Source organism: Gadus chalcogrammus, chromosome 15, assembly GCF_026213295.1.
Source record: "Gadus chalcogrammus isolate NIFS_2021 chromosome 15, NIFS_Gcha_1.0, whole genome shotgun sequence".
NCBI classification, from domain to species: Eukaryota; Metazoa; Chordata; class Actinopteri; order Gadiformes; family Gadidae; genus Gadus; species Gadus chalcogrammus.
The window spans coordinates 19,459,147-19,471,316 of NC_079426.1; the positions used below are offsets into that span (position 1 = coordinate 19,459,147).

The 12,170-nt window shown below is 44.9% G+C and overlaps 2 protein-coding genes across 4 annotated transcripts in view; one reads left to right on the plus strand and one right to left on the minus strand.

Annotated features, from left to right (window-relative positions):
• Positions 1-438: 438 nt before the first annotated feature.
• Positions 439-5,538, plus strand: otx1 (orthodenticle homeobox 1). The gene is made up of 4 exons (XM_056609509.1): positions 439-741; positions 2,586-2,774; positions 2,959-3,110; positions 3,724-5,538. Exons 2-4 carry the CDS (start codon positions 2,678-2,680, stop codon positions 4,552-4,554), a joined length of 1,080 nt encoding a protein of 359 aa, XP_056465484.1. The 5' UTR covers positions 439-741; positions 2,586-2,677; the 3' UTR covers positions 4,555-5,538.
• Positions 5,539-11,517: 5,979 nt separating this feature from the next.
• The window catches only part of wdpcp (WD repeat containing planar cell polarity effector), a 57,030-nt gene continuing 56,377 nt past the window's right edge, over positions 11,518-12,170 (minus strand). For all 3 annotated transcript variants that reach the window (XM_056609090.1, XM_056609092.1, XM_056609091.1), the window contains one exon: positions 11,518-11,937. In XM_056609090.1, coding sequence (XP_056465065.1) covers positions 11,887-11,937 — 51 coding nt within the window. In that variant the 3' untranslated portion in view covers positions 11,518-11,886. The remainder of the gene's footprint in view (positions 11,938-12,170) is intronic.

The window sequence follows — 12,170 nt, forward strand, 5'->3', positions numbered from 1 at the left end:
CTGCTGGGCCGACAGGATGATTTGATGCGTTGTTGTGGTGCCACTTCAACAGATCAAACGTTTTCATTAAGAGCCCATATCTTTAGTTTAAGATACACTATGTAACTATCAGGTTGCTTGGGTTGATCTTTTCTGCTCTTTCACTCCACTTTCCCCACTTCACGGACTTTTAAATGCCTTAAATAGGAATACAGAAACACAGACCTCATACGCTGTGTGGAGGCGCTTTGGGCCCATGGAGGATTTCCATCTTGCTCAGATCAGTCCGGACCGACGGGGGAGGGGCATACCAGCCTGTTCCTCCGCGCCGATTGGCTGTCACTTCTGCCTGTCATTGCACACGTGGTCGCTGATTGGCTCGGAGCAGGCGGAACGGCAGGTGCCCTATGCTCATAGAGGGGTGGGGAAGTGAGAAGGTGATCAATCCCCACCGTATACACTAGCCCCTTAACACAGTGACACACACAACCACCAGCCCGGGCAAATTAGTTTGATTTATTTGGTCGGAAATCCCGGAAACATTTGGCACCACAACACAGGAGGACGTGTATGCACGTGTCGGTGATCAGTTTGGCTCAGTCTGGTCTTCATGTTCCTCGGCGATCTGCTGTATTTGTTTTCAAGTGAGTCGACGGACTTCCCTTCGCTACTTCCTCTACTTCTGGATTTTTACTCTGCTGCTGCTGGCCTCCTGCAAGGCTCCCGGACGGACGCCTCGGACAAGGGAAGGATCCCCCAAAGGTAGGCCACTTCGTCAGAGTTGTCAACATAACAAGGACTCTTATATCTGGTTCTGTGTTCAGTGGAGAGAGTGAGCTGCGGGGTGACAATAACCAGTGGAAATGGGACAGGGTCGCTGCAAAGGGAGTTGGAAAGTTGCCTAATTTAATAATCAATGTGTATGTGTTTCCATTCACCCCTAATATTCATTTGACATTATGAGAAGGATCTATTAATGGTCACGACGATTACCAACAAGCAAAATGAGTTAAATGCAGGTGACTAATATACAGATACACTGAGCCTATTTTTTTTATTTCATATTATTCCAATCCAGTCATGCATATATGTGTTTTCTTGGAGGGCGACTGGCCATTCCAAAGTCTCGAGCACTTAGAGGAGATAATTGAAGAGGCTAGTTTGGGTTTTAGTTAATTTGTTTGGCTGATAAGGACCTTGTGAAGCGGCTCTCCCCGGAGGTGTCATCTCATTATAATTGAGTTCATTTGAAAGAAGAAGTCTCCTTTTCCACGTCGCTCATGCGATACTGAACACCAAGTTAGGGAGACGTCCCGCAGACCGCGGCGGCTCGAGCCGCTCCACCCATACGGCCTTATTGATCAGTGAGGTTGGATTTGGTCCTCATAGGGTCAGAGGATGAATATATAATTCATGATCAATGTTGGGCTATTTATTTTTCTTAGAAATACAAATGTAAACGAAATAATTAAATTCAGTGGGCTTCTCCCTACTTTATTCAACAAAACGTATATACCTAAATAAGTGGCTGTTGATTGCATATTGAAGTATGATTGAAGGTTTAGTAATGGCCTGTTTTTGCCGCTGTAAGGCCTATTATTAGTAAGGATGTTGGTATGACCCTTGCTGCCCTGACCGATGGGCTACAGGACTTATTGTGGACGTTGATTTACTAAAAGACTCAAACTGCAAAGTCACCCGTGAAACGGGAAATAAACGGATTCGTTTTAATAACTTCTGAAGCCACTTTGAGTTTTTGTCAGTTCTTAATTTTGAATTGACCAAGTAACGAATTATGTGCGTTTACATGGAATTGAATCTACCAAAACACATTAGTGTTTACATTTAAAAAGGGTTTTATTTTTACGTTCAAATATGAATTGGAAACGGATGCTATTTTCTAATTTACAAACTGGAACACACATTATCTCAGAGTGTACATGCCTGCAATATTTTTTACAAGGCCCAACTCTTTCTGGGCTTAATAAATAATAAATGGCCTTCACATTATAAGGTCATGTCGGTGGTCCTCAGCAGTCATGTTGGGGCTATTGGGGATAACTACATGTCTCCATATTATTAATATTATTAACTTTGTACGTGGTAATCTATGCCTGTTATAACCAAGTAATAGAACATTTATTTTTAATTTCCTATTTGTCGCTGCTCCTTCAACTTGTGTATCATATATATTATTATATATTATAGGCTACCTATTTAAAAATGTCGTTGACATAGTGTAAATTACATTTGAATAGTATTTAAAAATTAACATTAGTTACATTAGAATTATCCACATGCGTAGGTGCATTACGTTAAGATTGTAAACGGTAAAGTGGATAGGTGAACTGTTATTATGCTCAAGGGTGTAAAAAAACCTCATCCATTCCAATCTAGTAAATCCTTGGAGATGTGTAAAACACAATCCATGATTATTTGAGCAGTCACATTTAATTAAGACAACAAAGGAGATTGTCCGCGTTTTTTATGTCGTATGACATAACGAAACGACCAGCTGTGAGTGGCCTTCCTTTTTAATCTCCGCCTCTCCTCTGAAGCAACGTAGGCCTATATCTAATATTTATTTCTCTTTCGTTGATTTGCAGTAAACTGCATCGGCCCTTCTCCCGTCAAGCTGCAACATCGGGGGAAATCCAACTATTGGCAAGATCTGGGGGGACCCGTGACTGCCTCTAGCATGATGTCATACCTCAAACAGCCCCCCTACGGCATGAACGGCCTGGGGCTGAGCGGCACGGCCATGGACCTGCTGCACCCGTCAGTAGGATACCCAGGTAGGCGTGCGTGTGCGTGTGCGTGTGCGTGTGTGTGTGTGTGTGTGTGTGTTAGAATGCCTGTGTCATATAGGTGGCAAGTACCTTCAATTTTTATTTAGGGATTTAGGTCATGGTCACAAAGTCTTTGAAATATTAGTGTGTGCGTTCCTTCATTAACAAGTGTTTTGATGCTCCTCTCCAGCGACCCCCAGAAAGCAGCGCCGGGAGCGGACCACCTTCACCCGCTCCCAGCTGGACATCCTGGAGTCCCTGTTCGGTAAAACTCGCTACCCGGATATTTTCATGCGTGAGGAGGTGGCACTGAAGATCAACCTGCCAGAGTCCAGGGTGCAGGTAAACGACAACATCTGTACTTGCTATTAGACATCAGTCCAAGAGGAAATTGGGCAACATGGCGCATTAGGATTTTTGGCTTCTGATTCAATATTTCTCACCCACACCTTTGTACAGATCAGGTCAGACTATGAGCACATGTTGGTATCTTCTGCACAGTGTTCTAGAGGGTGGGAGTTGGATAGACCTGGAGAGCTGTACTTTACCGCCTCTCCGTACTGTAGTAACGCATCGGTCCCACGTGTCTCGTGGAGCTGGGTGTAAGGGGGGGACCGAGGCCAGCCTTCCCCCAGCAACCTCCCGGTCGGAGGCTGCGTGTGAAACACAATGCTGAGCACCGCGCAGCTCTAGAGTTACCCTGCTGAGCGGGGAAAGCTGATAGCCTGTTATCCTAGCGTGCCGTGTACCAGTTCCGACATTAGACGCTGACAGGCCCAGGCCGAAGGGGCCGGGGCAGAGCTGAACCCGCAGCCTTAATAACCCTCCGTAGTGTCCTCAAACATGGCCGCTCGGCCTCCATTTTCCCTCCGAGGGCCCGGCCCCTGGGCGTGTTGTGTGTGTTGTGTGTGTGTGTGTGCCGGTGGCTCACTCTGGGCGTGTGTTGTGCTCCTAGGTGTGGTTCAAGAACCGCCGGGCCAAGTGCCGGCAGCAGCAGCAGAGCGGCAGCAGCGCCAAGGCCCGGCCTGCCAAGAAGAAGTCGTCCCCGGCCCGTGAGAGCACGGGCTCGGAGAGCAGCGGGCAGTTCACCCCGCCCCCGGTCTCCAGCACCGGCTCCCTGTCCTCCTCCTCCTCCACCTCCTCCTCCTCGGCCAACCACGCCGGGGCGGCGGCGGCGGGGCTGCTTGGCGGCGGCGGCGGCAGCGGCGGCGGCGCCTCCTCCGCCTCCATCGGCGCCGTCTCCTCCATCTGGAGCCCGGCCATCTCCCCGGGCAACGGCCCCGCCGGGGCGGCGTCCGCGGGCGCGCCCCCGCTGCCCGAGCCGGGCCCGGCGGTGTCCAACGCCTCATGCATGCAGCGGTCGGTGGCGGGGGCCTCGGCCGCCTCCTCCTACCCCATGGCCTACAACCAGACGGCGGGCTACGGCCAGGGCTACCCCGCCCCCTCCGGCTCCTACTTCAGCGGGGTGGACTGCGGCTCCTACCTGGCACCCATGCACTCCCACCACCACCACCACGCCCACCAGCTCAGCCCCATGGCGGCCTCGTCCATGCCGGGCCACCCGCACCACCACCACCACCACATCGGGCAGGCCTCTGCGGCAGGCCACCACCACCCCCACCACCCCCACCATCAGCCCTACGGCGGCTCCGGGCTGGCCTTCAACGGCTCGGACTGCCTGGATTACAAAGAGCAGACTGCCGCCTCCTCGTGGAAGCTCAACTTCAACGCCTCGGACTGCTTGGACTACAAGGACCAGGCCTCCTGGAGGTTCCAGGTCTTGTGATCCACTTTTTTTTTATGCCCCCTTATAGTGTTTTTGTTTTTAAGAACAAAAAAAGAATTATGAACCATTATATACCAAACTAGTAGCAGGAACCTTGGCCATTGGTACGCCGTCTCCCGATCTGAAAGGGTTGTTAAAAAAAGAAAAAGAAAAAAAAACTCCCACGAGGCCCTATGAAGTGAAAAGAGTGAACTTGATCAGGCGCAGCTGCGTGGTTTGCCGGTGAGGAGGAGTGGGGTTCTAAAGCGCCTCTGGGATGACCTGACGTCGCTACTGTTCTCACAACCCTGTCTGAACCAAACATCTTTGGATCTCCACCAGCGCTCTGGCTCTCGCGAAGGACGTGCGTCTGGAACCGCGGTAAACGGGCCTCACTCAGTGCGCACTGCGCACGCGCCGCCTGCACCGCGCGCTCTTTACCTCGACCCTATGAATCATGTACAGTTCTTATGTCTTATTTTAGATGAGAGATTTTAGTCGGCTACGTTAAGGAGCTGAGATATGTAAATATGTATTTGGGTCAGTTACAATGACCACGTTGATTTTGTTGCTGAATTTGAAAATGGTTTATTACGACTTTGGAAAAAAAAAAAGGATGTAAATGTCTTTCCCGATATTCTAAAGAGAACAAATTGGCTACAATGTTAAATTTTTACACTTTTATTGATAATAATAAAGAAAAGGGTACCTTTTTGAAGTTAAAATGTCTGAAAACCTAAAATATATAAATACAAAATATACTGGAATGATCAGGTACAATGTATTCACTGCTATTAATTAGTAATAATTAATATTTTTCTCAAGACACCTGACTTGGGCAGTGTCAAATGTGATATGTCCTACTTTAACAGCAGCACTTGACTTGATACCGAAGTCAAATCATTTGCAGGAATGTGTTTTTATTATCCCAACATGACAGTGAACCGTTGAATGTATCTTAAGACGACCATCCTTGCATATGTTCACACAATAAAGATCCGTTAACACGTCTTTTTCCTCCGATGACTTGGTTCCGGTGTGTGTGTGTGTGTGTGTGTGTGTGTGTGTGTGTGTGTGTGTGTGTGTGTGTGTGTCCCAATTGGAAACGTAGTTTTAGATGAAAGGTGACACGGAGCTTGGTTGCTCTATTAGCGTTAGATTAAAGTGTTCTCATTTGAACTAGTCACACTTTTGTTTAAAGCGTGTTTCATTTTTAATTAACTTTGCAGAACGGGGTAAATGCAAATGAGCCGTAATCATCCTGACAGGCTTGGGACGTGACATGTACATGTGGGGCGCATTCCCACTTTGGAGAGCCACCCTTTTTAATCCCTAAGAATTGAAACGCTAACATCTCCCCTCGCTTTGGGGACGACGCGACATGTAGAGGAAATGCTGTTGGTTGACGTGGCGCCGCGGGGCGTCCCGCTCGAGGCGGGATCGAACCCGCGACTGTAATGACGTGATAATGAGTACTGCTGTTGGCGCGGAGGAGTTGATCCAAAATAACCCGAAAGAATCTCAGCGCGTCTGACGCGCTAATTAGGCGGGGTGGGGCCAGGTTAGAGGTCAAACTGTGTGTGTGTAAGAGTGAGAGCTAGAAAAGGGGAAAACTAAAAATGCTCCCAGGCATACACTGTGGGAACTAGGTGGTTTTTGTTTTCTGGCGTGTAGGCCTGTGCTTTAGACGTTTTTTTCAGAAGGCTGAGTGAGAAGTTGCAGGTGTCTTGGAATAGTTTCCAAACCATTGGTGGATCCTCCAATTGGGATAGTACGGGTCCATCTCGCAGATAGGTCCACACACGGACGGGCCGATCAGCCTCTGGGTGTATTTGCAGACCTATGTCAAAAGAAACGAGGTGGCTTAACTATACCCCCTCTCCCAGTGAAACAGTGTGCGTGTGTGCGTGTGCACAGCAGCTGAATAAATAGCCTGCGAAGGAGGACATTACACTTGTTTGCTTTGCAGCATTAAGACCGACGACACAAACACGGCTGGATTTGTCGAATTTGCATCAAATAAACATTTGCAACCAATCTTGGGAATAGCTTAATGGGTTGTGCATCAACACCTGCTCCTCAGCTCCACGGTGGACACAATGGACGGAATCAATTAAAATAAATCAATTAAACAACCACTTTTAGGGTTGTTTACCCGCTGTCATAATACCAGAGCCGAGCTGACATCACAGCAGCCATATGTCCCGTGTTTTCCTGATTGTTCTTCTTTAAATCCTATTCCCATTTCCATTATGCAAACTGGAAATTAAAGAAATCAACAAACCACGTCATTTAGCGTTAATGGATTTCCCGAATTGTGAGATCGGAATAATATAAAATGTGTTTGACAGCTATTGACGAAATCCTCCTCAGTTGAATCAGCTTTAGGGCTCACTTAGCTTCGAAAAATGTTAATACAGGCTAGGCCTATATAAATTAATATGCATTCCCTGGCGATGACACACATTGTGTATAAACAGAAAAATGGGCTACCATTACCTATCCTATAGCAGAAAAAGGCCTATTTATTTTAACCTAAAGGTTATAATAAACCTATACCGCTGGAGGACGTTAATATAGTGCCATTTCTAAGGGTCAGAATAAACTTTTAGGAGTTAGGCCTATTTAACTCCGTGAAATAGCTGAACTAGGCCCGGATGTAGGCCTCTTTAAGGCCCAACTAGAATGATCTTTTCAAATAAAAACGAAACGAGTCAGATGAGCCACAATAGTTAATAGACCTCATTTTAAGATAACTTTGGAAACAAATGTAGCAAATGTAATCTCAAGAGATAACTGTAAGATTAATAAAGTCCTAGTTGATTGTTCGTCTGCTTGGCATCACGCCGACGCGTGGCGATAAAAAAACTCATATATGACATGCATGTATCTATGGCATTGACACAAGTCTGGGTGACTTGAAAGTTATAATTGTTTTATTTTTTATTATGCCTAAATCGTCCAGAAACATGCTAGTTAAATATAATTTCGCTAATCTATTACGCATAGTTAAGGAGAAATGAAAGACCTCAATAATTTAATTCATCCATTCATCTGTTCACTCACTTATTGGATGTTATTTTTTTTTTTAATACAAGGTGACACCAAGCGATTTTAGGCTTACTCATTTTGTGTGTAATTCTGACAACACTATATCAATATTGACATGGCTAAAAAATGTGTTGAGACTGAAAATCTAGACCCTTTACAAATAACGTATGGTATTGACATCTACGTTTCTTTATCAAATACTACGAATGTTCAAGAAAACATCATGAAAAAGTGAATTGCATGTTTGGATAGAAAGCCACTAGTCTCCAAGCTCAAAAACACATGACACATTCCCGCTGTATAATGATAATGTAGTGCAATAACTAAATAAGTATCCAAAAGAACATAGCAACAAGTTATTTAATTAATCATGCCGACACATTAGTGTGCAGTTACAACGCTGGGGTTGTTAAATCATCTACAGTTGAATGTCAGGGCAGTTCCCGGTAGAGTTGAGACTTGTCATGTTTTGGGAAGGAGGACAGAGGAGTGAAAAAGGCAGTGCAGTGGGATCTGATTGGCTGCCGTCGAACGGCTGCCAGGTCTTTCAGTCCTAGCGTGTTGGTGGGGCGGTCTGAGCACGAGAGGAGAGGCATGTAGGGTTGAGCTGGAAGGTCACAGGAAGGTCATGGTTTAGGGTGTAGTCTACACCGCCATCTCCAGTTTCTGGGCCTTTGTTAGACGAGAACTCGGGATGCGGTTCTACTTAAACGGCTTGGTGTTATTGTTTTTACGTTTTGGGAATAGTCAAGGACAATCACATTGGGAATCGGTACACAGGCTATAAAGAAAGTTTGGATGGTTTATTATTTTCCAAGGAACCCGAGTCAGTGGCCATAAAACGGTGCTATGTCTATTGTGAGCCTATTGCTAAGTTTACAAAAAAGCCCAACTCGTCTATAGAGCACTGACACGCAGGTCTCCAGTTGTAGGAAACACCATGCAGCCAGCCGTTTCGAGTCGAGTACATCCAAACGCTCATGAGGGAATGGAAATACTATTGGTCCCTATAACAACAGTATTGGAATTGAAAAGTTGAGTCTGGTAGCCAATATAGCCGACCTGGCAGGGAGAAAGCAGCTTAGTCACCCCTATGACACAAGGTACTGTGTGCATTCATGACATTTCAGCGGGGCTTGCCTGGGTTTAGCCAAGCCTAACCCAGCCAAGCGCACCAACCCTCACTGTGGCTCTCTCCAACCAGGGCCACTGACAATATTACCAATGTTGCAGGCGAGCATGTCTCCTGCCAACACACAGTGGGCTGCTGCTCGTCACCACAGTGAAACACTTCCCACTTCAATCCTTTTTCATCATTTGAAAAGGAACGGAATGACTTTCTTTCTTCTTCGAGCACTACCTGTTTGCACCTTTTACTGCCATTCTCTGATCTTCATTTAGATCTGTTGCCTCTCAGACAGGAAGGTCTAATTGGGTAAAAAAGACTCTGTATGATCTCATCTGGAAAGGATCTGGTGGACTTTGGACCACAAGTCACAACTTGTCCCCCCCCCAGACCTCTGAGAGGGGCTTAATGGAGCACTATGGGCCTTCAGGCCTCACTGGCCTCCAAGCCCCAGCATCCCATCTGCATGTGGGCCAGCGCCCTGGATGTGCTCTTATTAAAAACGTCTCTATACATCAGAGGAGGAGCCTGCGTCCACCTCGGTGCCCAGCCACGCCCGGAGTGGAGGAGAAACATTCCACAGTCTCTGTGTGTTGATGGTCATCACTAAGCGGGGAGTTGCCTTTTCATTATTGTTATTGTTGTTTTGGTTGTTCCTGAAATCCGAACACATGCCTTTTGAAAAGGCATCATTGTTGTTATTTGTGAAGCCGGTCTCCTATTTTTCCAGCTCTAATAATATTTCTGATGCAGCGTGATTTATCATGACTAAGCTCTATGCCTCGCTCCCCTGCTTAACCTTCTACAGATACACGTTTGATCCTCTTTGTCAGAGTGTAACCCAACATCCAGCAGGAAACGGGGTAACACAGAAATCCAATCACACCTCAACTCACACATTGGCCTATACTGCAAATCATTGTTAGTATGCACAGTAGCAGAGCAGGACACATTTGACACTGCTTCCATACGTTTTCCTACTATGGATTACAATTAAGACTATAATATTGGACTAAATAAAACATAAATCACGTGCGTCTGACACTGAAATAATGGTGATAGAATATGTATTAATAGCCAGTCAGATACTAGATAATGGATGCAAGCCCTTCCCCATGGAAGGACAAAGAATTAGCCCCATCAATGCTATGATTAGATCCATGGGGCCAAACTGTGGCCCCTAGGCCAACAAGGAAAGACTACACAGCTGTTGCAGAGAGGAAAAGCCAGATAACCTGGATAATAGTAAGTGCTAGAGGCCTGACTCATTTTCAAATGCTAACAAGGCCATTTCACAGCCTCGCCTGCTGCGCTGAATGCTAATGCCGCTAACAAGTTTATCTCTTACATTCATCTCAGATGGCAAAGATTTGTGCATAACCCTAAAGCTTTGCAGTAAACCTGCTGGCCACATTTCAATGAGGCATTACTATTTCAGACGTGCATATGTATAGCAAAGCTGACATCATTACGTTAAGGTTAACAAAGGACAGTCTCTTATCCTTCAAAGCATTTTGCTTGTCAATATATATTCAGAGACTAAAACGGTGGCTTGTTCCCCCATCAACAAGATGGGAGGAACTTATGCTCGCCTGTTAAGCAATTTAGCAGTTTTTATTGGAGCCGTCAAGTCAAATAATCGGTACATAATGCAGCTTTGGTTTGCGAGTGATGAGCGTGCCGAGAGAAGCACTAAAGGGCAAGGACAGATGCCACTTCTGCTTCTACCACTGCAGCAGTGTGACTGTATCATCGCCAGGGAAATGTACCTTTTTGATGTCTACACAAGGGAAGTATTAGTATCAGACGGAAACCAAATTCATTTTACTCATCCCTCTCGCTTCAAGGATCGCCTCGTCCGCCCCCCAAAAAAAACATACAATGATTATTTTTTCTAAAAAGGGGCTAACAAAACAACAACAACAACACCAAACAACACAACAGCATCACAGAGAAAAGCGTCCTCGCTGATCTTCTGTCCATTTCCAAAATCGCTGCTTGTATATTTTTTGGTGGAAATCCTCTTAGAATGCAAAGTAAATAGATTACGATACAGTGAGGGATTAAGGCCCGCGCCGCGCTGTCAGATTAGCGGGTGAGCAGCGGGCGGCGACAGCTCTGACATGGTTATGGCTGCTGTTCAGGAAAGAGGCTCCGCGCTTTAAAGTCGCTGCTTGGCTCCCACTCATGAATAAAACTGCGGCCTGTAATCTCAGCCAACGCACGCACGCACGACGCACACATACAAATACACACACACACACACACACATATATATACCCACCTACACACAAACATACATATACACGAATACACAAAAAGACACACACTATATATATATATATATATATATATATATATAGGCACACATACATATACACACATGTACACACGCATAGGCCTACATATATACGCACGCACACAAATTCACAAATATATGCACAGACATACATACAAATACACACTCACTGATAGACACACATATATATATTTACATATACACATATATACATATAGCCTATATATGTATTTGTATATGCATATATATATATATATATATAAATAAACACACTTACATATACGCAGACACATAATCAAACATACATCAACACACACGCACACCGACACACACAGAGTTATTATCACTAGATGGGCCTATTGTAAAGCTAATGTACCTCAGGATCATCGATTTCATTGCTGATGAAAGAAGGAGTATTTATTCCCTTCATTTTGAATGAAGGACATACTTTTAACCCTTTCCTGGATTTTGTTAAGGTAAGACTCAACATGTTTTCCTCCTCCCAAAGGTGACGACGTTCCACTGAAAGCACTCAACAAACAGCACAGCGTCCCACTGCAAGTTCTTTATTCTGTTGTTTAAATATCTTATAATATAAGTGTGAACAATCATCTTCTTGTTGTACAACTCATTTGATTCATTACGTAAAAGTCCAATACATAATCACTGTGTATTATTGTTGAATCTTTTTGCATTGATAAAACAATAGTGTTATCACCAACATTTGCTTGTTAGATAAAAATGTAATAAAACAATATAGGTGAGTTATTACCACACTCTCTCGGCCTGGGTTCTAACCCACTTGTAAAGGGTGCAGCTTGTGCCCTCCAGCTCTACAGGGCAGACCCACTCTGCTTAAGTAACAACAGGTTTGTGTTTACACACGTCCTAGATCAATAACCTCAAGTGTACCAGGGTCGTCTCTCTTCTGAGGAAGACAAACAAGAAGGATAAAATATATATTAAAAACATTACTCACACATCTATATTAAGCTATAGATATATAGACGTATATCTATAGTATCTATACCTATAGTAGTTAACTTTCCATTTCCTACAGTATGTAAGAAATGGAAAGTAGTTATAGTGATTCTTATATATCTATATCTTAATATAGATACATACATCTTAATATAAATCCATAAACTAGCCTTTGTTGAT

Coding starts and splice junctions, on each gene's coding strand:
- otx1 (XM_056609509.1), top strand. CDS start 2,678: ATGATGTCATACCTCAAACAGCCCCCCTACGGCATGAACGGCCTGGGG. Junction 2,775..2,958: donor CCCGTCAGTAGGATACCCAG/GTAGGCGTGCGT, acceptor GCTCCTCTCCAG/CGACCCCCAGAAAGCAGCGC. Junction 3,111..3,723: donor TGCCAGAGTCCAGGGTGCAG/GTAAACGACAAC, acceptor TTGTGCTCCTAG/GTGTGGTTCAAGAACCGCCG.